Below are 23,467 nucleotides of genomic sequence, written 5' to 3'. Positions count from 1 at the left end.
CCACCAAAGTAATCATCAACACCATCAATTATGAACAGCTCCAGCGAGACAACACATCTATACGATAGGCCTATATCAGTGCATAAAATAGTCGAATACGAAACTAACGAAAAATACAACAAAACGATTTATATAAAATGGCGGGGACGAAACGTAATTTTGGATCAACCAGCGACTCGAGCTCAAGAGAAGTCTTTGGAAATAACAAGAGATGCCGGATCGACAGTTGTCGCTCGGAAACATGTCATATCCACACAGCCATTACCGAAAAGTTACTCAGAACAGTGGCTGTAAACGCGCAAAGTATGTGTTGCAAGTACTCGACAAACTTCCTCAAGATCAACCTATTGAACGTTGAGAACTCTAACGCAATTGACGGATCACATTTTTCGACTGCATTTTGTAGGTTGGCAGAAAGCGTTGAAGAGCATTCTTTCTCTAGTCTGTATGAAAGAGGATTTCGTATTTTGCAAGAATTTTTGAAAAATGATGAGATGCCGACAAATGACAAAGAAAACTATGTGTTGGAAATGCTTTTACACTTCCTAGTAAAGATGGAAAATATTGGTAAGTCAACTCATTCAAATAAAGTTTCGCTTTGTTGATTATGAGTTATATATATTCAGTTATTGTAATTTATTTATTTTGTGGGACCACAAATGGCAGCCAGTGGTTATAATTAATAATGCCACTACCATCACCAAATATGTACATTGTATCAAGGATTTATAAGTGAGAAGGATTCGTGTCTGTCTTCTCTTTACATTACTAAACACCACGCGAGACGCCTATGAACCGGGAATAGTATTTACAAACTGTGTGTTTTGGTAATGAAATCAGAGTAGTTAGTTCGTAACAGTTTAATGTGTTCATACACAGTGAGTTTTTCACCAGTGTTACTATCAACCTCCTTAGCCAATGTTTAGCTAACATATCACCTGGGTGAACTCCATCTTTAAGTAGGTTGTATGAGATTTTCTTAGATGTATTTATCCTGTTGTGTATTCGAGATGTACACATATCTTTTGGGAATTTAGGGGCATGAATTCCGAGTGACCTGTTTAGGTCTCGAATGATGTTGTTGAGTTCATCAATAGTCCCTTCTAGTTTTTTTTGTATTACTTTTGAATACTTCGCTGGCGTTGTGACCTTTCAGACGATTCCAAATTTCGATCGAATAATAGGGGCACTCCAGAAACACTATATGAAGGTTGTTTCCATAACGCTGACCGATTTGTGTTAACCTTTCGTATTGTTCAACGATGGATTGAGGTGTGACTCTGTCGTTTATGTCGATAAACCGATCAACTTTCCTTGTCAAGACAAGACAGACACATCGCCGCCACAAAGGATACATTTAAGTACTCCTTTTTCACACACTCCATCACATACTGGAATCTCCTCCCTGTGGCAACAGTACAAAACACTACACTGGAGGGCTTCAAGGCAAACATAAACAACGTAGCCCTTGAAGCCCCCACTCACAAATAAACACCTCATTTTTTATCATGATTTTAACCTATCTACTTTATTTATTCCAGCACCAGAAAAAAAAGAAAAAGAAAAAGCACTGTATATAACCCCTTCCCCCACGCCACTGAGCCAATCACTCACCTAAAATCGTCACTATTGACGGCTGGTGACAAACCAAAGAAGAAGAAGAGATCTGAATGTGGGGAACCGCACTTTACTTTCATTTTCACTTTCGCTTTTCATAGAAAATGCGAAACTACGGCAAGTGTCACCGAATAATATTTTTTTTCGTATTTAGGCCTGCTACATCGTAAATATCACCACCAAAGTAATCATCAACACCATCAATCATGAACAGCTCCAGCGAGACGACACATCTATACGATAGGCCTATATCAGTGCATAAAATAGTCGAATACGAAACTAACGAAAAATACAACAAAACGATTTATATAAAATGGCGGGGACGAAACGTAATTTTGGATCAACCAGCGACTCGAGCTCAAGAGAAGTCTTTGGTAATAACAAGAGATGCCGGATCGACAGTTGTCGCTCGGAAACATGTCATATCCACACAGCCATTACCGAAAAGTTACTCAGAACAGTGGCTGTAAACGCGCAAAGTATGTGTTGCAAGTACTCGACAAACTTCCTCAAGATCAACCTATTGAACGTTGAGAACTCTAACGCAATTGACGGATCACATTTTTCGACTGCATTTTGTAGGTTGGCAGAAAGCATTGAAGAGTATTCTTTCTCTAGTCTGTATGAAAGAGGATTTCGTATTTTGCAAGAATTTTTGAAAAATGATGAGATGCCGACAAATGACAAAGAAAACTATGTGTTGGAAATGCTTTTACACTTCCTGGTAAAGATGGAAAATATTGGTAAGTCAACTCATTCAAATAAAGTTTCGCTTTGTTGATTATGAGTTATATATTCAGTTATTGTAATTTATTTATTTTGTTGGACCACAAATGGCAGCCAGTGGTTATAATTAATAATGCCACTACCATCACCAAATATGTACATTGTATCAAGGATTTATAATATTTCCCAGGATTTCGTGTCGGGTCTATTGACATTCACATAAACATCGCGCGAGACGCCTATGGAAACCGCGAATAAAACACGTTTTTCTCAACAAATACTTGTCTTAGCGAGTCAAACGAAACACCATTGTAAAGTTTATTAAATTTCACGACGTTTATAACTTGCTTTAAAGACGGAATGTTTAGGGGATATGTCTTAAATTTTCGTTAAAAAAAATGACAGCTCATGAAATGACAGCACCGCTTCAGAAAGTAAGACGGTAACCCTCGCACCCGCAAGCTACATCAAAGGCTGCGCCGGCGGATATCAAAGGAAAATCATCGTCGCCCAACGTCACGGTCAGTGCACAAACACAAAAGCGCCTCCTTGGACTTCCCCAAAACCCAGTGTGACTTACCTTCTCATATACGTCCTTGATATATTTGAAGCGTCTATCATTGGTGACCAGGTAGCTCAGCGTAGAGCATTCGGTTATAGTGTGTGGAGGTCCAAGGTTCAAATCTCAGTCTAGCCACTACATTTTCTCGTCTACTGGTACAAAATTGGTGCCCAACTAAAATACCCAACCAAGGTGATGGTATCAGTTAATAAAACCCTAAGGGTCTTGTGAACGTCTTCAAGGGGTGTAGCGGGATTGGACTGGGCCGATCACCATCAACGAGGTAGCTCAGTGGTAGTGCATTCAGCTAGTGTTCGGAGGTCCCAGGTCCTGGATTCGAATCCTTGTCTAGCCACTACATTTTCTCCTCTCCTTTTACACGTGTGCAAAGTACAGTGTACATCATTTGATTCTTTTGATGTGTACAATATACATGTACAATTTATACATCAAAGGACCAAACGACTTCCCTCATTTGTTGCCACACACAAGCCTTCAGTTATGCCAGGGGTGGATATATAACGACAGAGATAACCATAGGAATATTGGGGGTATTTGTATTAATTAACACAATCCTGGTCATGATCAGTTTGAATCCCATGTGAGGCAGTATAAATACCTTATGAATCTCACACATCCATGAACCGAATGTTGATATTGAAACATATTTAACAAATAATTTTATTTTTTTCTATGATATCGATGTACATGTTTATTTCCACGGATTTAGTAATCTTTATATAAAGGCTACATTTTCCATATGTATTGTGACTAATTCTTCTACCATATTCATTTGATTGGTTTTGGCAAACCGGTACATGTATTTCTAAATTTATTTGTTTGGAATTGACTAACAAACTAACCAATAAATGGATATTAATACATTTTATTTTGGTTTTGATTCCAGATGCTCATGCTCCATTTAGGGGTTTGGAAGGACTAGAAGAAACGGACATTGCAATCATTTTGGCCAATCACTTATTTGGGAAGCTATGTACATCATCACACTTTCTCATTGATAGACAGCGCAGAGAGATGGAAGGAAAGGCCACAGATTCTTGTCCATGTCTAGATGCAGGATGTGAAATGTCAGGAAGATTCGGAGACACTGGCATAGGTAAAATTGTTTAATGTTATAATTAATTATTTTGTATCAAACTGGTTGAATTAATTTAAATATATGTAGCTCACTACTAGATTTTAAGCCAGCATTTTTTTATGTATGTCAATCCGACCTACAGCACAATGTAGCTACATGTAAATGTAGGTTGATCATTGTATAGTTTCCTAATAGAAACTTATTTATTCGCCTATTGTTAAAAGAAAAGTGACCTAGGGGAAGTAACTCTTAAAGATAAAATTTTGAAATCATTCCTATGTTGGAGAATACTGAAGCTCCAATAATTTGCACTTTGGTGATATTTTTGCTACCTATAAATATTTATTTTAAAACACCTTTTCTCATACTTATCAATGAATGTCAATGGTGTATATATACCTATCTCATAGTGGGCAAATTTGTTAAAAAAAAAAAAAATGAAACAAAGGGAATTTTTAGGCTTAACTACAGGGGCACGCAAATTATTCATTATGTATACCTAATAGTTTATAGGTATGTCAAATTCTAATATTAGAATATGACGTATGGCACTGATACAACTTAGGCCAAAAAAAAAAAAATGTTTGTTTTGGGTCACATAAGGCCAAAAAATAGGGTAGGTAGGTCAGATTTTTTTTAGCCCACCATCATCAGATGGTGGGCTATTCAAATTGTCTTTCGTCCATGGTCCGTCGTCTGTCCGTCCTTCCGTCTGCTATTTCTCAGAAAGTACTAAAGGGATCTTTTTCAAATTTCATATGTAGGTTCCCCTATGGCCCTAGTTGTGCATATTGCATTTTGGGACTTATCTGTCAACAAGATGGCCGACAGGTGGCCATCTTGGATTTTGATAGTTAAAGTTTGTTACCGCTATTTCTCAGAAAGTTAATTCATATTGTTCACCAAACTTTAACATGCTGCTGTACATTGTCTCTTTCTCTTTTACAAATAATTGTCTTTTCTTTTTTTTCTTTTTTAACTTGTTTCAATTTTGCAATATATGTTAGATTCTATATCTTTAATAATGGAAAAGCTTGCCTTTTTCATTTTCGCTTTATAGACTTGTAGATATACAAAATAATCTACACGCAGACTGCATATTGTCAAAGAAGTTTGAAATAAAATAAATATGTACACGAACTTTGGATTGAAACAAAATATTTAATTCACAAGCGATATTTAATCCAGACAAAACATCAACACAGCGCTGTCACTCACTGGCACCGCAGTACTGACACAACATGCTAGCAATACCATGCTGAGTGGGTCACACACCAAAAATACCCACTGACAGGACCTAGAATATTGTGCCTGAGGTGTTAATTAATTGGTGATTGCCATTCATAATCCAACTGGCGTTTTGCGTCTGTACCTCGGTTAGTTTGCCTGCGTTTGGCCAGCCTGCTCACTTGTCATGGACGCCATTTTTTGGGTGCGTTCGATTGCAAAGTCCCAAAAATTGAGGGACTTTGCCATGGACACAAACGAAAATGATGCATCACAAGATTTTCAATTTTTATCAATAAAAAGTTTAGGGCCAGGGGGTAAAATCTAGGTAGGGTCGAAGGACCCTAAACAGATAAATATGTATATATTTTTTTGGCCTTACAATGTACAAGATGAACAGTATTTACATGCCCTTGTGGCTCAACTGTATCGAATCACCTCAATAAACTGAAACAACTGCACATTAGTTGAACCAAATTGTACACATGTATATATTGTTACACATGTTGTGTTCTGACACAGGTTGTTTGTTAAAAAATAAAAGCCTAAATAAATTATTTGTATACCTAGCTCATAGTGGGCAAATTTTAAAAATGTAACCAGAGGTCTGAGGAAATTTTATAAGGGTCAACCACAGGGGTACGCAAAATATTCATTATGTTTAATTGTCAATAGGTACTCAGGGGTTTCATTATCTTTCATAAGAGACGGTACAATTGCAATTTCAGGGGGTACTTATCAATACTATCTGTATGGTATTTAATGTAATTTACGTCAAATCAGGCGGTACCACAACCAGGTTTAACCGGCAAAAAGTACCGGGTACCGCCCGATAATGAAACCCCTCGGTACTGTACGTGAAATCCTAATATTAGGATATGACATACAGTGCTGATACAACTTACAAGATTAACAGTATTTACTTGCCCCTGTGGCTGAACTGTATCAAATTACCTCAGTAAACTGAAACAACTACACATGAGTTAAATAAAATTCATTACCTGTATTGTAACACATATTGTATTGTGACATATTGTATGTTATTTATCACTACAGGAAACCCGTCAGTCTGGCATGGTAACGTAGATGTCATTGTCAACCAAAGTGTGATAATAGAAGCGTTAAAAGACGAACTGGATTGTGACAGTCATGGCTGGGCACCCGTGGAAGTCAATCTCTCAAGGAATCAACAAATCATAGCTGAAACTATTGTTTTCTCTTTTCTACAGAAGCAAAGACACCCAGAGTATTCTCAGTTTCTGTTTCCCTGTATTGGGGTCAAGGGCAATGAAATGGTGGTATATTTTTATGATTCTGAGCATGATGTCTTGCTTGAAAGTTCTCCGATAACGATTCTTTCGAGAGCTGGAAAACTTAGTGTTGAAGCAATAATTGTGTCTTGGTTGGTTGTGAATCACAAATATCTTTGTAAAGGTTTAACAGAAACTCTCAAGACAAAAAGTTCTGGATTCTTTCACCAGGCTGATGAAGCACTTAATGTTTATGAAAAGGAATTGAACTTTGGCAATATTGGAGACCAGTCTCCAAAACCAATGCCTCATTACAGGTTTGTGGCTGATCCATCAGCAGATCGTTTAGAAGAACGTTGGGCCAGTGTTCTAAGTGCTATCAATGTACGATTTGGAAAGAAAACGTGATGACCTTTAAGAAAGACTTTGTGCTGCAGTAAAATAGTTTTGTACAATGATACTTAACATGTATAATGACCATGTACAATGTTTTCATCCTGTTTTTAGTGCGAGTGTATTCGTACTATTATTTTCCTTGTCGGGAGTAGAGTCTGTGTACATCCGCTATGCGCAGATTCAAACTGCGCATGTGATACTGGAAGTCAGTGTCTTGTAGCGTTTAATAGATTTAGCCATGATTTAGTGACACCAAACTTTCAAAAACATATATTAAGATAAACTTGTCAGCGATAATCTACTATAAATTAATAATAATGGCATAACACAGTGCTAAACGCATTTGTTTTGTGTAAACTTCAAGCGGCATATCATACAAACTCTAGCATCGGTCACAATATTCTAAGCATCTGATCGACTTTTGAAACTTCCGAAACAATACAGTGCAATTTAGGTTTATATAGTTAATAAAAGAAAGTGACGAAACAGATAACTTTTAATACCGGCCACATATTTAATTTATTTCACATCATCCTAGGTTCTAGGTGTACGTTGCACTTTTGCTTACTTAACCCTGTGACCATAGACCGCATTTGCTGCAGTTCTAATTAATATTTATACAATTACACAGCTTTGCGTAAGGGAAACAGAATATAAAAAAACACATTATAAAATTATCTGAGTGTCTGAGCTCTAGATCTAATGTACCCCAGAAAGGCGTTAAGCATGACAAAGGTAAGTCAACACGTGCACAGAGACTAGACGGTGTTCTGGCGGACAATTATTTTGAACAGCGAAACAAGTGTATCATATCAATATCAATATGGTAATAAACACACTTTTATGTAACAAAAAACTTCAAAAGTAATTTCACATTTAAAGTTCTTATTAAGTAAAGGAAAGTATTTATTACACAAAGGGCGTAAACCATCTCCTTGCAATAGTCCCAAGGATAATGAGCGAAAGTGCTATGTACACATGTTGCAGACGATGATTTCATAGCGGAAATTAAGGTTAGGAAGCATTTAACGAGCACTTCATGTCTAACAGACATATTTCTTGTTAAACTTTTTATAAATTTTTGAGAAATGACCAATACAATGTAAAAAATGTGCTCCTACAATTTTTTTTCAAATGCTCCACCGCTGACAGAGCATTAACAATACTCAACATTTGAACAATAATTGATTTTAATTAACACAAAAAAATAATATAAGATAACTTTAGTACTTCATTCCTTATAGGACATAATGCCACAGAATATTTTCAAGACTCAATTTTTTTTAATACTTTCATCTTAACAGAGGAAAAATACCAATTCGCCTTTTTTGATAGAGAAAAGATTCCATTTGTCAGCAGTGGAGCATCTTTAAGTCTTATGATAAAGATGAATTGAAGACTGGTGTTCTAGACTAGTCTTCTATCATTTGTTATTTAATTTCCATTTAGCACTTATCTGTGTGTAAGGGATTACCAGTAACTTTTCTCAGGGAAATGTTTTTGTGATTGTACAGGACAAAGAAATATTCGCTTAAATTTTGTCTGCAACATAAATATTGATAAATAATATACTGTACAACTGACCCTTGGTAATCTGAATGCTTCCTCAGTCCAAACTGTCTGGATTCTTTTAAAATTGATTTTTACTTTGGACAATATATGAAAGACCAATCATAGTGCCCCATATTTTTTATTCATTTTTTACGCTCTTTAAGAGCTTATTGGGTCGAATACAGTAGTTGATACTCAGATCTGTCCTTGGTTTTTCCTTTCACCGGTCTATCTGTGTCCAGACTATTGCGGGTCTATTGTATACAGACACGTCCGTCAACATTTCCTTTAAATCAATACTAGTAAGTTCAACATGGATTGTAACCAAATTTGGGGAATAGAGTTTGTATAAATTTTGGCTCTAACCCCTGGGGGCAGGAGGGGCAGGGCCCAATAGGGGAAATAGAGGTAAATCCTTTAAATCGCTACTAGTCATAGAGTACTGCATGGATTGTAACCGAATTTGGCCAGAAACATCCTTGGGGGAAGAGGAATAGAGATTTTATAAATTTTGGCTCTGACTCTCTGGGGGCAGAAGGAGCGAGGCTTAATTTCAACAAAGAACAGCATAGCATTACCAGTTTTATTATAATGACAACAAAATGGTTGATTTGGAAAAAAAATATATTAAATATAACATTGATCATGATGAAAATTTTATGTTCAGACACTAAAAATAATTTAATCAGAGATGCAAACGTATTTGGAATTGATGTGACATTAGAAAAACTGGTTATAATATAGGAAAATGAAGTGGTAATGTAATGGAATGAGAAACTTCGACAATGAAAGGAAGAAACGATGTAAAAATATAACTAATTATCATTTTGGAGTTATTAGTGGGAAACTATGTTGAATTAAAGATATGTATATGAGAAAAAAAATGCTTATAATTTCTTGTGTAAAAGATACAATTTAGATATATTTCATAATAGTATTGAATGAGAGTTGAGTAAGTAAGAGAATGATGACCATGTATAAGTTGTTTTTATGTTAAATGTTTAATGTAATAAAATTATAAAAATAAAAACCTTCATTTCTGGGGTTTTTTTCGGGGGAAAAAAGAAAAAGAAAGAAAAAAGTTTTATTAATTTTTCGTCGTTTTGAGACGAAACGTCGAGAATTTGAAGGGGGAAAGATGAGAATTTAAGTCGCTAATTAGCGTACATCAATCTTGTCTTTTCGTGTTTTGTTTTTTTATCATTTCGTTTTTTCGCATGGAAAAACATGATCTAGAGAAATGTTCAATTTTAAGAAGAAGTGGTTCAAATCAGCAACCGTTGATACTGCATCTGAAAAGAAAACAATGTTAAAAAGTATATTTAAAGTTTTTACATAGGTGAAGATTAATTAAACACGTAACTTTGAATAGTGAATTCATTGATCCTTTTCTTTTAATATTTCTTTTTACATAAATGGACAACTGTGTACATTTCTACAGTTGAAGGATTCCAAACAGGGGGGCTAACCTTACTTATCATTATATTGATTGTGTTTTGTTTGTACACGTATGGGACAAAAGCGTTCTTCATTTTGCTTTAAACGTCTTATATAATTCGTGAAACGTTAATGCCGATACAAATCTGTAATACATTGTTAACGGTAAGAATATTGAACTAAATGACGTCCAAACTGTTGGTGCAAGTATTCTTATAGCGTCCATACGGGTTTGCTTCAGGGAATGTGCAATGATAAATACATCCACAGTCCAACAACCAAAATTTGTTATTGTCATAAACAAACTCACACTTACAAACGCGACGCATTTATCGTAGGAAACATTTCGCCGACATTTCACTGCGTGTAGAAGAAGTACAGTTTGGAAATAGTCTTGTGCAACGTTCACGCAATTGGCGACAAATATAGCATTCGCGGGTTCGGTTTCCAATAGATGGCCAACTAACATATCGAAGCAGTGAGACACAAACATGCTGAACACCGATAGCAGAAAGATCCAGTCTTTAGTTCCGAAAGGTTCAGCGTTTGATACCTGCGGTGCCGCTGTGATGCGTTCGATGGAATAGAATCCCAGTATTACGGCAAACAACATGAGGATTTTAATAGCAACTTCATACCAACTCAACAATAATGTAAGTATGAGATTATTTGGGTAGAGTGTAGCTTGCATTAGATAACCAATGAAGGTTGGTAGAGATAAAAGTACGCTCAATCCTATTATGAAATATAAGGAAAATGGTGTCCCTACAGTCAATCCAGAATAGGAATGAATAGGTCGAGAATCGTTGTCATTCGAATTCGAAGTGACTGGGTTCAATCCATAATCATTCAAAGTGATTGGAGCACGACCACTTTGATACCTCTGTGAGGGAGAACTGTTCAGTTCTTTATTAGGTATCAATGGCAGTTCTTCTTCTATTGTTTCCTCTTCAAAATTTTCTATTTCGACACCAGTGCAGATGTCGACTTCGTTTGTGTTTCCTATAGTGGCGTTACTCTCATCGTGGTCACTGTGTAATTTGATGGTCCCATTGTTTGAAAAATTTATAATTACTATTTCTGCTAATAGCGTTGCAGCTAATAGTGAAAACTCGACTAATGCAGGAGAGAAAAATTGCCATGACTTTACATACAGTTTTCCACATGTAGAATTTTCGACACAGTTCACAAAGGCGGAAACGACATGGGAGTCGTTCAGGCCTGATTTTTGGTCCAAGGTTGTGTTTTCTCTGATAGAAGCATTAAACCATACAGAGAGGTCAACAGCGATCAGGATCCTCACTGCGTAGCGTAACAGAGGTAAACGTTTGACATGGTATGATGCTAAAACGCTGATCAAAACGGTTTCCCAAATCAAAAACAACACCAAAGTACTGCTCTGTACGATTTTGATTGGCGTGACAGAATCGGAACACTCGATTTGAACAATGATATTTAAACCAAAGAGAATGGAGGATGCAATTGCGAACAGCCACAAAAATGCCAGCTGAAGATTCTGCGATTTTATCTTGTGACGTCTCGAAGACTTTGATAATGTTCCATGTCTGAAAATTATGTAACTGATGATGCAGCAAACTAAGAGACCAACTACTGTGATGGTAGCCATGATAATGATAATGGTCATCAGTCGCGGCATCAAATCTTTGGAGATAGCCAGACTTGCTGTAAATACAACAATCATCGCTAGAAGACCCGTCAGCATGACAGTGGCAGACGTACTGCAGTTATACAATCGGAGAAAGCCAGTAAGGCTTCCTGGATTCCCGGCTGTAAAAGGCAGGATTACAGTGGATCTGACAATCGATAAGCACATTCTTTTCATTTTGAATGTTCTATGGATATCTGGAAAAATAATAATGTTGAAAAATGTATATTTTTAAGTGTTTTTTTTATACAGATGGAGATTCATTCAACACACAATTTTCAACATTTAAATCTCTGAACATTGAATTTTATATAAATGGACATTAATGTATATTCCTACAACTTGAGGATTCCAAAAATATATGAAAAACAGAAATACTAATAACCATCAAGTCAATCAAGTCAATCAGGAAATTACACTCTTACCTCTCTCCAACAAGTCAACCAAAAAATCACACTCTAACCTTCCAAACAAAATTACACTCTGACTTTCCCAACAAAATTACAATATGACCTTTCCAACAAGCCCTGAAGAAAAAGTTTTATTTCTCAAGTTTGCTTGAGTGTTTTAAAAATCGCTTGACAATTGTTAAATGTTTTTTTTGTCAATTTAATTCCAAAATGCATAATAGATAATTAAATGATAAAAATGAACAAAAAGTATTTACAAAAATCTGTAAATTAGTCTAGAAAAAAATCTTAGAATTTTAAAGATGCTCCACCGCCGACAGAGCATACATGATATTCATCATTTGAACAATAATTGGTGTTTAATCGTGTATATATATGCCTAATTAACACAAAAACTAACATGAAATAATTTGTTTTGCCTTTGGAGCATGCGTAATCATTACTTCATTCTATATAAGATATAGTGCCACGGATTTTTTTCGGGATTCAATTAATTATTTTTCATATTTTTAACTTGAAGTAAAATTAGAAGCTCTAACTTTTCAATGGTGGTAATGGTGTAAAGTAAGTAACTTTTTTAACTGAAGAAAAATACAAAATCGTCTGCTCCTGTTTTTGATAGTGTAAAAATAACATTTGTCAGCGGTGGAGCATCTTTAAGGAATAAATAGTTTAGCTGAAAAGATCTTTAAAAGCGATTGTATTGAAATAATTTCATTATATTAATCATTATAGATTGAACTTTATACTCGGGTAAAGTTAATAACATATAGCAATGATAACATATACGTAGGATTAAATTGTGCGATTTTTTTTCTGTTTGTTTGTTTCTTTCATTATTTATTCTTTTATTTATTGATTTTGTTAATTTCTTTTCGTAAAGACAGCCAGCGAAGATATTTGAACAAATGTAAACATATAAGTGATGTTACATGTATTGACTCGGTAAATATTAAATTATATTTCCTATTATTGAAGTATAACTACAGTATACGTCTATGATATCAGTATCTATAGACTGATGCAGAAACGTAGTGAAGTAATAATACAAAAAATATGCTGAAATTACATTGGCACTTTGTCGAGAAAGTGAGAAATATACTAAACAATATCAAGGAAAACGTAACATACATGTAAAACAGGACATAAACTAGTGAATTGTTTAAAGACATCCACGGTAACTAAGTGTCAGAAATATATTACTAAAAGTAATACAATTTAATTAAAAACTCATGTTGAATAAAAATGCATATCAAATACAATACATTATAATATAGGTTACATACAAAGAAGTATATAGGATGTAGTTAAGATAAATATTACTTACCTTTAAATATATTCCATGACAGACTGGTTTATTCCTGACACACACGTTTACTTATACTATGGAGAAACAGGAAACTTTTCCCATCTCATAGACATTAAAATATATATTGACGTTATCAAGGATGACGTTTTCCGTGTTTACTGTCATCTGTCAATTATTTATCTTTTTACAAGATACCGACTGACGTATTACGTACCCATGAACTGTCGCTGCCTGATAAAATAATTTATCTTTATATTTTCATGAGGACTTATATTGTCATTTGCATGCACATTGACGTTTTCAAGCAGATTTAATTTTTATATACAAGATCAGCTGAAAACTATAAGAACATAATTTTATTGATGCGTTTAAAATACAGATAACATTCTCTCTTTACACAAGGAAGTATTTTATAATAACATGACGTGTTTTGTGAAAGTTGTTTCACGAGGATACAGAAAACGTATATTGATTTTTTAATATGGAAAATGATAATATGATGTGCATATGCTTTTGTTCGCGAGAGATCAAAATTCGCGACCAATCAAATTGCTGCTTACTGAAGAATACGGCAATCAATCACAAGAAAAAACAAATGTATAGTTTATTACTGTTACAAATCAATAATGTGCAAACAATTACATCATTTGGTGTATATGTATTTAGTACATCACATGATAATTACTAGGAATGCGATTGGATAACAGCCATGGTCTATTTTGCGACAGTTCCCTGTCCTTCTGTCCTACGGGAGACTATATCTGACTACGGGAACTATACAAAAGTATAGTCCCCCGGGAATGAGCACGCGACCAAATATATGACGTCATAATGAATATCATGTGACGTACTAAATCTATTATGGCCCTTTCCCTCGGGAACAGTTCTCCTATAGTGTTTCTGGCGAGGTAGTCCCCTCGTCTTCGACTTGGAGACTATATCTCACCAGACAACACTATAGGAGAACAGTTCCCTCTGGAAAGGGCCATAATAGAATAATAATCCAAACTAATATATGTGTTAATGTATAAATAATGTTACATCGTATTTCCTTTTTGATCCATAAACAATAAATCCCGATATTTAATTCTAGTTTGAATGACGTATTTCGTCTTTGCATAATATAATTATATAAGACTTTCGACGTAATAATTTTGTAAGCAGAATTACGTCTTTTGCTCTGAAAACGTGACGTTCCGCCCACAAAAACATGACGTAACAATCAATTGTTACTCGCAAGGCCTGATAATTTTATATTATGTTATTTTTTAATAAAACCAATCAAATCTGTAGTGGTCTACACTTTACAACTAAGACAGTAAAGAAAAAATCCACCGCAGCATCTATTAACACAAACATCAAAAGCTGAGCGTACCAGGGGGATGGGGCGGTGGGGAGACAGCATCAAAAATACTAAAAATCAATCACCGTCTTTTACTTCAATACACGCAATATTCATAGTAATAACAAAGTAGAAAAAAACCACTGTGAAAATATAAATAAGTCACGGTTAGTGCACTAGTGTAGCTACAATATAAAATCTACATTCCCGAAAATGTTCGCCATTTATACAGTAAGCACTATACGATCTGATGCATATCTTCTTCTAACAAAATAAAATACAAATTAATCAACAATCAGTTTGATGGGCTCATTTGGTTGCCATAACAACCATTTGTGATCGGGATGCCTTTAAGGACAAGTTTGACAGGACTAGGGAAGTAATAACAAGATAGATGTGATAAATGTGTCATCAGCTGGGTGTGGTGTATGATAATGTCAACCTAACTTGGTTTGTTTAGATCAATGTGACATAACAAGCAGTAACGTTTTACGTCCGCGTACTGGTAGACTAGATCTCATGAGGGAAACAATATTTTTAAGGGATACACAATACAAGAGACACACTGGCCACGTTTTTGTTTTTAATTGTTTAAAAGATGTAAATCTCAAATTTGAGAACAAAATCACAATTAGAATACCTTAAAACGTTTAGTTCTATAGGAGAGTGTTTATTGTATTGTGAGTGTATATTTGTCTTCCTGTCTGGATGTTAGGATGAAAACATATACCTATGGTTTAACTGCTTTCATCACGCAGATAAAGAGTGAAATATTTTTTTTTAATATTTTTTATATTTTTGTCAAACAATATATCAATTTTAAATTAATTACATAATCATGAAATATTAATATAGTTATCTTCCATGCACATCTTTCACTCTGCCATTCTTTCATTCATCAGTATAATTACTTTGTTTGAGTTTTTTGATAGAGAGGGAGGGGAGAAAAAAATAAAATAAAGAATAAAGAATTGGGAAGGAAAGAAGGGATAATGGGATGAACTAGAAAAGAGAGATTGTGAAGAATAAGAATTAAATGTAGATATATTCTTAGGTATATGAAAAATAATGAATAAACCAATGAAAACACGAGTTTAAAAAAAAGAAAGAAAGAAGGAAAAAGGAGAAAAAAAGGAGGCAAGAAGTTAGATAGACAGTGACAATTGAATTAAAAATTACTGCCCAAAATCCCGATTAATAGCAAGCATGACACATGTATGTATGACAACAAATAAATATATATTCTATTTTAATAAAAGATATGTGCAACTGTCAGGGATTTGTAAGTTCTACTAGCTTTAAAGAGTGAATTATTTGCATCATCTTGCAGACTTCCAAAATAAGCACGCGCTTACTACATATTCATCATTGTCTACACTTAGCTCTTATTGGGACGATAAAGCTATTGGCCCTAATTCCTAATGACACCTTGATAAGGACATAGCTAAGTAGTTAATTCAATAACTAGTTATATGTGCCGTAATTTTCATCCACACTAATCAAGAAGAACTTTTGATATGTCATACACTACCATAAGCTGCAAACATTTGGTGAATTAAAATACATTCAATGCGTATTTTTTAATTTTACAAGAATAAATAAGAGCTGAAAATTATTGTTGGAAGTACTGCCAAAACTTACGTCTACAGTGCATCGAAATAAGTATAAAACAGACCTTACATCAAGTGTGGTATATAGTTTTATTTTGTAGACTTAGAGTGATATTTAGTAATTTTAAAACAATTTCTGTATGTATATGTTTCAATCTAAACATATATAAGACATGAAAAACCAGAATTCTACAGTGCATACTGTCTGTATTGTAACTAAGGTTTATAAGGCATTATATATGGTTGTCTGTCCATTTGAACGATTTTCAGAGCTTAATTCATTAAACCTTAAGATTTTCATTTGGTTACTGATTTCTATAGATTAACATATCAAAATGTTCACCCAGATACCGCACCTATAACTTAACCACTACTTGTGTGATTAGAAGAATTAGGTTTAATCTCAAAATTAACACCAGATGTCCTCATTTTGTGACATTATAAAAGGCTGTTCGATGTATTGCCGGCTGCCAGTATTACATTGTATGTGTGTTTTGGAACACTGCAGTATACCTAACTCTGTCTCCATGTGATAGTGGATATCTTTTATTTTGTAATATCCGAAGCATACTGTCCATATCACCAAAAACACGCCCCAGCCGGCTTAATGCTTGCACAAAACAGGTAAAATTTTCTATTATCAAAAGGAAATGAAAAGAAATGTAAGACACGGTTTGTTTGTTTGATTGTTTGATTGATTGATTAACGTCCTATTGACAGCTATGGTCATGTAAGGACGGCCTCCCATGTATGCTGTGTGTTGCGTGTATGTTGTGCGAGGATGCGTGTTTTGGGAGGCTGCGGTATATTCATGTTGTGTCTTCTTGTATAGTGGAACTGTTGCCATTCTTATAGTACTATATCACTGAAGCATGCCGCCGAAGACACCAAGCAACATACCCCACCCGGTCACATTATACTGACAACGAGGGAACCAGTCGTCACGCTCCCTGTATGCTAAGCGCTAAGCAGGAGCAGAAACTACCACTTTTATAGAACACGGCTTACAAAACACATGTAAAGTACTTCATAGTATAGTCTTGTACTAATGGTCGGCAATAATCATATCAATTGATAGCTCATTAAATACTCGGGTAATTAATAAAACAAATGATCTATACAATCAGTAAAGTACAGCCTTATTGAATCATTAATTAATGTATATCTTAATTTTAATGATTCCCTCAATATCCTGTTGAAATATATGTAGTTAGGTTTTCGCACAATATTTGTTACTGCTTAAATATACTCCACCGCCGACAAAGCATGAATGATATTCATCATCTGAACAATAATTGGTGTTCAATCGTCACTTTGTATATATGTCTAATTAGCACAAAAAATAACAAAAAAATAATCTATTCTGCCTTTGGTGCATTCGCAATCAGTACTTCATTCCATATAGGATATAGTACCACGGATGCAATTAATTATTTTTTATATTTTTAACTTGAAGTAAATAAGAAGCTCAAAATTTTCAATGGTGGTAATGGTGTAAAATAAATATCATTTGTAACTGAGGAAAAATACTAAATCGTCTGCTCATGTTTTTGATAGTGAAAAAAAAAATCATTTGTCAGAGGTTGAGCATCTTTAAAAAGCAAAACGTCCTGCCGACTATCGGATCGGACAAGTCATACAACCAATGATCGATTGTAATTTTAGTCAATGCATGTTCTGGGAAGTAAGAGTGAGGTCCCTTCGTCCAATACCAATTCATGTTTTTACAAAGCATTTCGTAATGATAACTAGAAAATCAGATTCAAGTTATATTTCATTATAGTGTCACATGTCAAATGAAAACAATTCATAAAAACATCAAGTGATATCTAGCCAAAATTAGCTTATGAGACAGTTATTTCTTTATTTTGTAAAAAGTACAAGTTAAGAATGTACTCCTCTAAAAAGTAAAAAAAAAATTGTAATTAATTTTTTTTCTCATATAGATTTTTGGAAAAAGGAAGAATACCATAAAAGAAAATGGAAGAAAAACATATGTCCGTGTGCTCGTTTGTTAGATACCTAGTTAACAAAATATTGGATTTTATGGGAATGTTGCTGTTTTGACCATATACACAAGAGATTAAAGCCATAATTTCCCAATGAGGTGTTTGATATATATGGATGTTTGAAGAATTAAATCCTTGTGGTCTTCTTTTAATAATATTTCAGTTTTGATTTATTGACTAGTATTTTTTTCTCAGAATAACATCATATGATACCCCTACCCCTTAATTTTGAGCTACAAATGCACCATTTTCAGCCATTTTTGCCAGAATTAAACCTTTACAGAAAAAGCTCTGGTATTAAACTTTTGTTTATATTTTGCATAGCAATAGGGAAAGGGTTGGTTTTTCTAAATCAGGAAGAAAAATGGGGGGTCCGTGTGCTGACTTTTTTGTCCCATTTGAATATTTGTTATTGTCAATATTTTAGAGTAAAAAATAAAAGTGCTCAAATTACCATTAGATGTAAAAATAAAGTGACATAAAAGTATAATTTCACACATTAATGCTCCATATTTTGATAACCACGATACTAGTAAAAATTTACAGCAATAATTAGCTTGATACAACTAAAAATATTGGCGCAGTGATGATTTAGGTAAAACCAATTTCAGGAAAAAATTGTAAAACTGTGGCCCTACTCAAAGCGAAAAAAGGCACAATTTCAAAATGGCCGCCAAATGGATATAAAAAAATCTACTAAAAATAGAAATGTAATTTTTGACAAAATTTGCAACTTGGAACTTGCTACAGATATTGATATATTGTATTTGAAAATTTCATATCTTCTTTGATCTTTGTCGAAACGATACTTCAACGGGACTGAAACCTCAGAAGAATACATCCTTAAGGCTTGAAAATACATATATTTACATTGAGTCTTTAAAATGTCTCTTATGTTTGAAAAGTATATAACATAATTTGAAGTAATTCAATTAAAGAATATATTTTCCAACACAGGTTATTAAAATGTTTGTACTAAATACATAAATAGAAAGCACTTTAATAACAAACCTACTAAAATAACATATTACTACTTACACCTGTACGTGTGTATGCTTTATTGAATATGTAAAGTTAAGTAAGTGCTGTTACACATCATACAGGGGTTGTGTCCTTTGAGCCGTTATTCAATTGCACACGAATTCATCAACCTCAATTCATTTAAAATGAGAATGAGATTCCATTCGGTCGTTCTCTTTAAAACTGAATTTCTACAAAAACATTGTACATATTAGTTATCGCACCACGATCCCAATTTGGTATATGGTGGTAAAATCAATGATAATATGAAGGATACGATCGGTGAAATGGAGATATTTTGTATTTTATTGACTTATACTACAAGGAAATATTGTTTCTCCTTATTCAAACACCGATTAAAACAACATCATATTAAGATTTCGTCTGGCTTCATTAACATAACTTTCGCCATTTGGTAATGCTCATTTATCCCCCATCTAAATTGATATTAACATAACTAACTTGTGTATTGATCGTTATAGAAGTTACCCATGTATTGAAGCCTAGCGCTCATGTGCCTTCAAAGAAGTCTTATATGACTGGAACTCTTTCGTACTTCATGATGGCTAAATTCATTCCATCTCGTCAAATAAAGGAAATGTAACAGTTTTACGTAATTTGAACTGTGGACCAGATTTATAGTGTGTCATTATGTATAATTATAAAAAAAAATTACGTTGACCATCAGTTAAGGTTTGTTAAAGTAAGTAGTCTAACTCCTTTAAAATATTTTTCATAATGGATCTATGTTTTTGTCGTTTTTTCATTGTTGATAGTTATTGTTCTTTGAAGAGTAGGTCGATGTGTGTAGAGTTGAATGATGATTGAGACGTTCACTTTTAGTTGTTTTTATTTGGTTCCATATTCACACTTAGTATAGTGGATAAAGGACCGCATAGTCCTACACATCCTGACGGGAATTACAATAATGTTTCTTTGTCCTACTAAATACATTCTACATAATTATTTCCATGCTTCCTTTGTTGGTGTCTGTAGAGCTGTCTTGGTGTGTGTGAAGTATGTCATGTCTGTAGTGTCTGTGGAGTCTGTAGTGTCTGTGGAGTCTGTAGTGTCTGTGGAGTCTGTAGTGTCTGTGGAGTCTGTAGTGTCTGTGGAGTCTGTAGTGTCCGGAGTGTTTAAAGAATATCCCGAGTCTCTTATATATTCGATACCAGGAAGCAGGAATGGCGTAAAGGTCATGATTTCAAAGTGATATCAGGCATTGATTAAATAACAACTTGTTAGATATGAAATAACTTCCTATTTGGACTACATTTGTAATTCTGAGACGATGTTCCTGAATCAACTGCCTGAAGATATATTCATATTATCAAATTATATATTATATATAGCTTACTTTAACTTAAATCTTTAAATTAAATTTTCATACCAAGGCATCGTTATACTTCATTTTTAAATATTTGATACCCACATTGCATACCGGGGAAGATGTCCTAAATGGTCCTAGGTATTAATTAGTTACAACACAGAATGTATGCACGGATGTATGTTTAGATGGAAATATATTTTCAGAAATCACTTTGCAACAACTAATAACTTCATAAAAATGAAATGGAATTGACTTGGATTTATGGTCTGACCGCAATCATTTCACTACACTGTAGATTATATTATGATAATTTCCAAAAATCAGTTTAAGATGTTATTTGTACTTTTGTTAAAAATCTATACATTGTAATTATTGTAATTCTGAAAATGTTGGTAACTTATGGTAGTGAATGACATATCAAAAGTTCTTCTTGATTGGTGAGTATGAGAATTAGATTATGCATTTGAAGTATTGCAATTCTGAAAATGTTGACAACTTTTGGTAGTTGATAGGCACTTACTACTTTAAGAGTTTGTGGCTTTTCCCATAAACTATATACTAATTACTACTTCTGAAGTCGTCAATAAAACAAGACGTTAAATTTACGGTGTTTGGATTGTTCAGGAAAATATTGCTCAACTATTTTTTTAACACGAGTAACCTTTCCTTGTCAGTCAGTGTCAATACGGTCACAGTTTGGTAGTGTTAATAAGAGGCACACCAATGTTGATCACAGGTCATTCTTAATTTACTGCCTACTCATAAACACAAGGTGTGAAGGATTTATCACGGGTTTATAGCGAAACTCATTCACAGACATGGAACAACTGTGCTTTACGCATAAAGAAGCCAAATCCAGGAACGCCTAGTGAGATCTAAATATCTATCTATCTATATATATATATGTTATGTTATTACAGTTAATCCAATATCTTAATGCTTATTATAAAAATTAATTGTTAATACGTCAAATAAACAATGTCATCAATTCAAAATGCTTAAAATGAAACGTTTTGGGACATCGACGGGTAATCGTATTAAGGGAAAATGATAAATATATAGGTTGCCGATATACTGTAATCGGTAGTGATTCGATCAGTTTGCCATGGAAGGTGTCATTGGTGAACAAATACGCAGGTGGCTTAGACCAAAATGGAAACCAAAAATAAAATAACGCTATAGCATCAGTGTTAGACAATGAGCTTCCTCAGTTGATGTTTGATTCAAAATCTAAGGTTTCATATCTGCTATTCAAGAAATGAAATAACGACCTAATGTAATATTCTATGAAACATGGAAACGACTATCACCAAACCGAAATGCATTTTTGTATCATTTGAAAAGGAATCCCCTGCAGAAAGACAGAATCGCTGTATGTAGAAACTCTAAGCTAAGATAAACTCAACAAACTTTGGAATAGTTTATGAATAGTTCGATGAAACGACAGGAGACCCATTTCGTAATTCATTTAAACATCACTTATCACCTGATGAACAATTTTATGTGTCTGCTGTTTTAAAAATAGAGACGTGAGAAACTGTATGATTTTGTTAGAAATGTCGGCTTATATATATATTGTTATAGTCTGTTGACTCAAACTTTAAAAAAAAATTAAATGATCCGCACGTTACAGGCAGTCTATATGCACAAAATGATGGATACTGGGATTGCGGGTTAATTAGACGATTTCTAATTGCAATTAATCAGGCCTACCAGCAGCTTATGTCAGTAAGGGACGAACTAGTGTAAGAACATCGGCATTTTTTAAAATTTGAGATAAGGTGTAAGCCATGAAGATAAAAATTATATAGATTCTCAACGACCTTTTTGACAAAATGATTAATTGGTAAAATATCAGAACAAATGGGCAGGTTTTTAAAACAAACAACAGTAAATGCGATGAAAATGAGTCATATAACAATTGCATTTAAATCTAATAAATCTTTAAACACGAAGAATGCAAGAAATATACCTGTTTCGAACTGAATATAACATGTGAATATGATGGACTATTGTGTTTTTTCAAAATGGCTACGTTCTTCATATTCCCCTCGATCTCGCTTTTCATATTTACCATTTAGTTAAGCGACCACGATATCACCTTAGAATAAGATGTCGTTACATAAACCAAACGCAGTCTTGCTTGATTTACCTTGATTGTGTATCAAAATAAAATCAATGGAATTTATCTATCAATCGCTTCGATTAAGCACGTTTTATTTGTCCTTACTGAAAAAAGCTGCAGAATAAATGACGACAAACTCATGAAGTCTCTCAAATTTATACCGTATAGTTAGTTATTTTCGTGGGAATGATGTTTTTGCGATTTGGCGTGTTGATGCCATGGTCGCGAAACTCAGATCCAAACTGCCAAAAGTTTAAACCTGAGTTAACAGACTATACAGTATACAGTACATCATATCTCTAACAATGAAATTTATTACACAAGTGTCGTATGTGAATATAGGTCTGTCAGGGTTTTGTAAAATTTACCGACAAATAGAAAATAATTAAAGATCTATTTAAAAACTAAAATGTATTCATAATACTAATTTTAATTGACAGTCATAATAGAATATTAATCAGAATTTGACATTCATTTTACTACTAGATGTAGGACTGTTGAGGATAGGGTCTATACTTTATTTTAGAGAACATCTTTGACGGAAAGGATAATATAGGCTAAGCCTGCTGTCCGATCTAACTGTTGAAATGGGTTTTTTTTTCGGTATACGTGAATGCACATGTGTATTTATAATATTTTGAATAAAATCTTTGATTTTGCCTATATCGCAGTCTCAAACGGCAATCACACGGGTATAACTTATATAGATACATGCGAGACATCCCTCATCGTTATATTATGTATTTCTTCAAATTACATTTTTTATGGTTTTATCAACGGT

At 34.0% G+C, this 23,467-nt stretch overlaps 1 protein-coding gene across 2 annotated transcripts; it reads left to right on the top strand.

Moving 5' to 3' along the window:
* Positions 1-7,377, top strand: LOC138331775 (uncharacterized). Of its 2 annotated transcripts, none has more exons than XM_069279540.1 (3): positions 1-567; positions 3,813-4,022; positions 6,288-7,377. In XM_069279540.1, the coding sequence occupies exons 1-3, from the start codon at positions 138-140 to the stop codon at positions 6,887-6,889; spliced, it is 1,242 nt and encodes a 413-aa protein (XP_069135641.1). In that variant the 5' UTR covers positions 1-137; the 3' UTR covers positions 6,890-7,377. The 2 variants fall into 2 exon arrangements, with proteins under 2 accessions (XP_069135641.1, XP_069135640.1); XM_069279539.1 differs by lacking the exon at positions 1-567 and adding an exon at positions 1,698-2,360.
* Positions 7,378-23,467: the final 16,090 nt, after the last annotated feature.

Source organism: Argopecten irradians, chromosome 9, assembly GCF_041381155.1.
Source record: "Argopecten irradians isolate NY chromosome 9, Ai_NY, whole genome shotgun sequence".
In the NCBI taxonomy this organism is placed as follows: Eukaryota; Metazoa; Mollusca; class Bivalvia; order Pectinida; family Pectinidae; genus Argopecten; species Argopecten irradians.
This window is presented reverse-complemented; position numbering and strand designations above follow the sequence as displayed.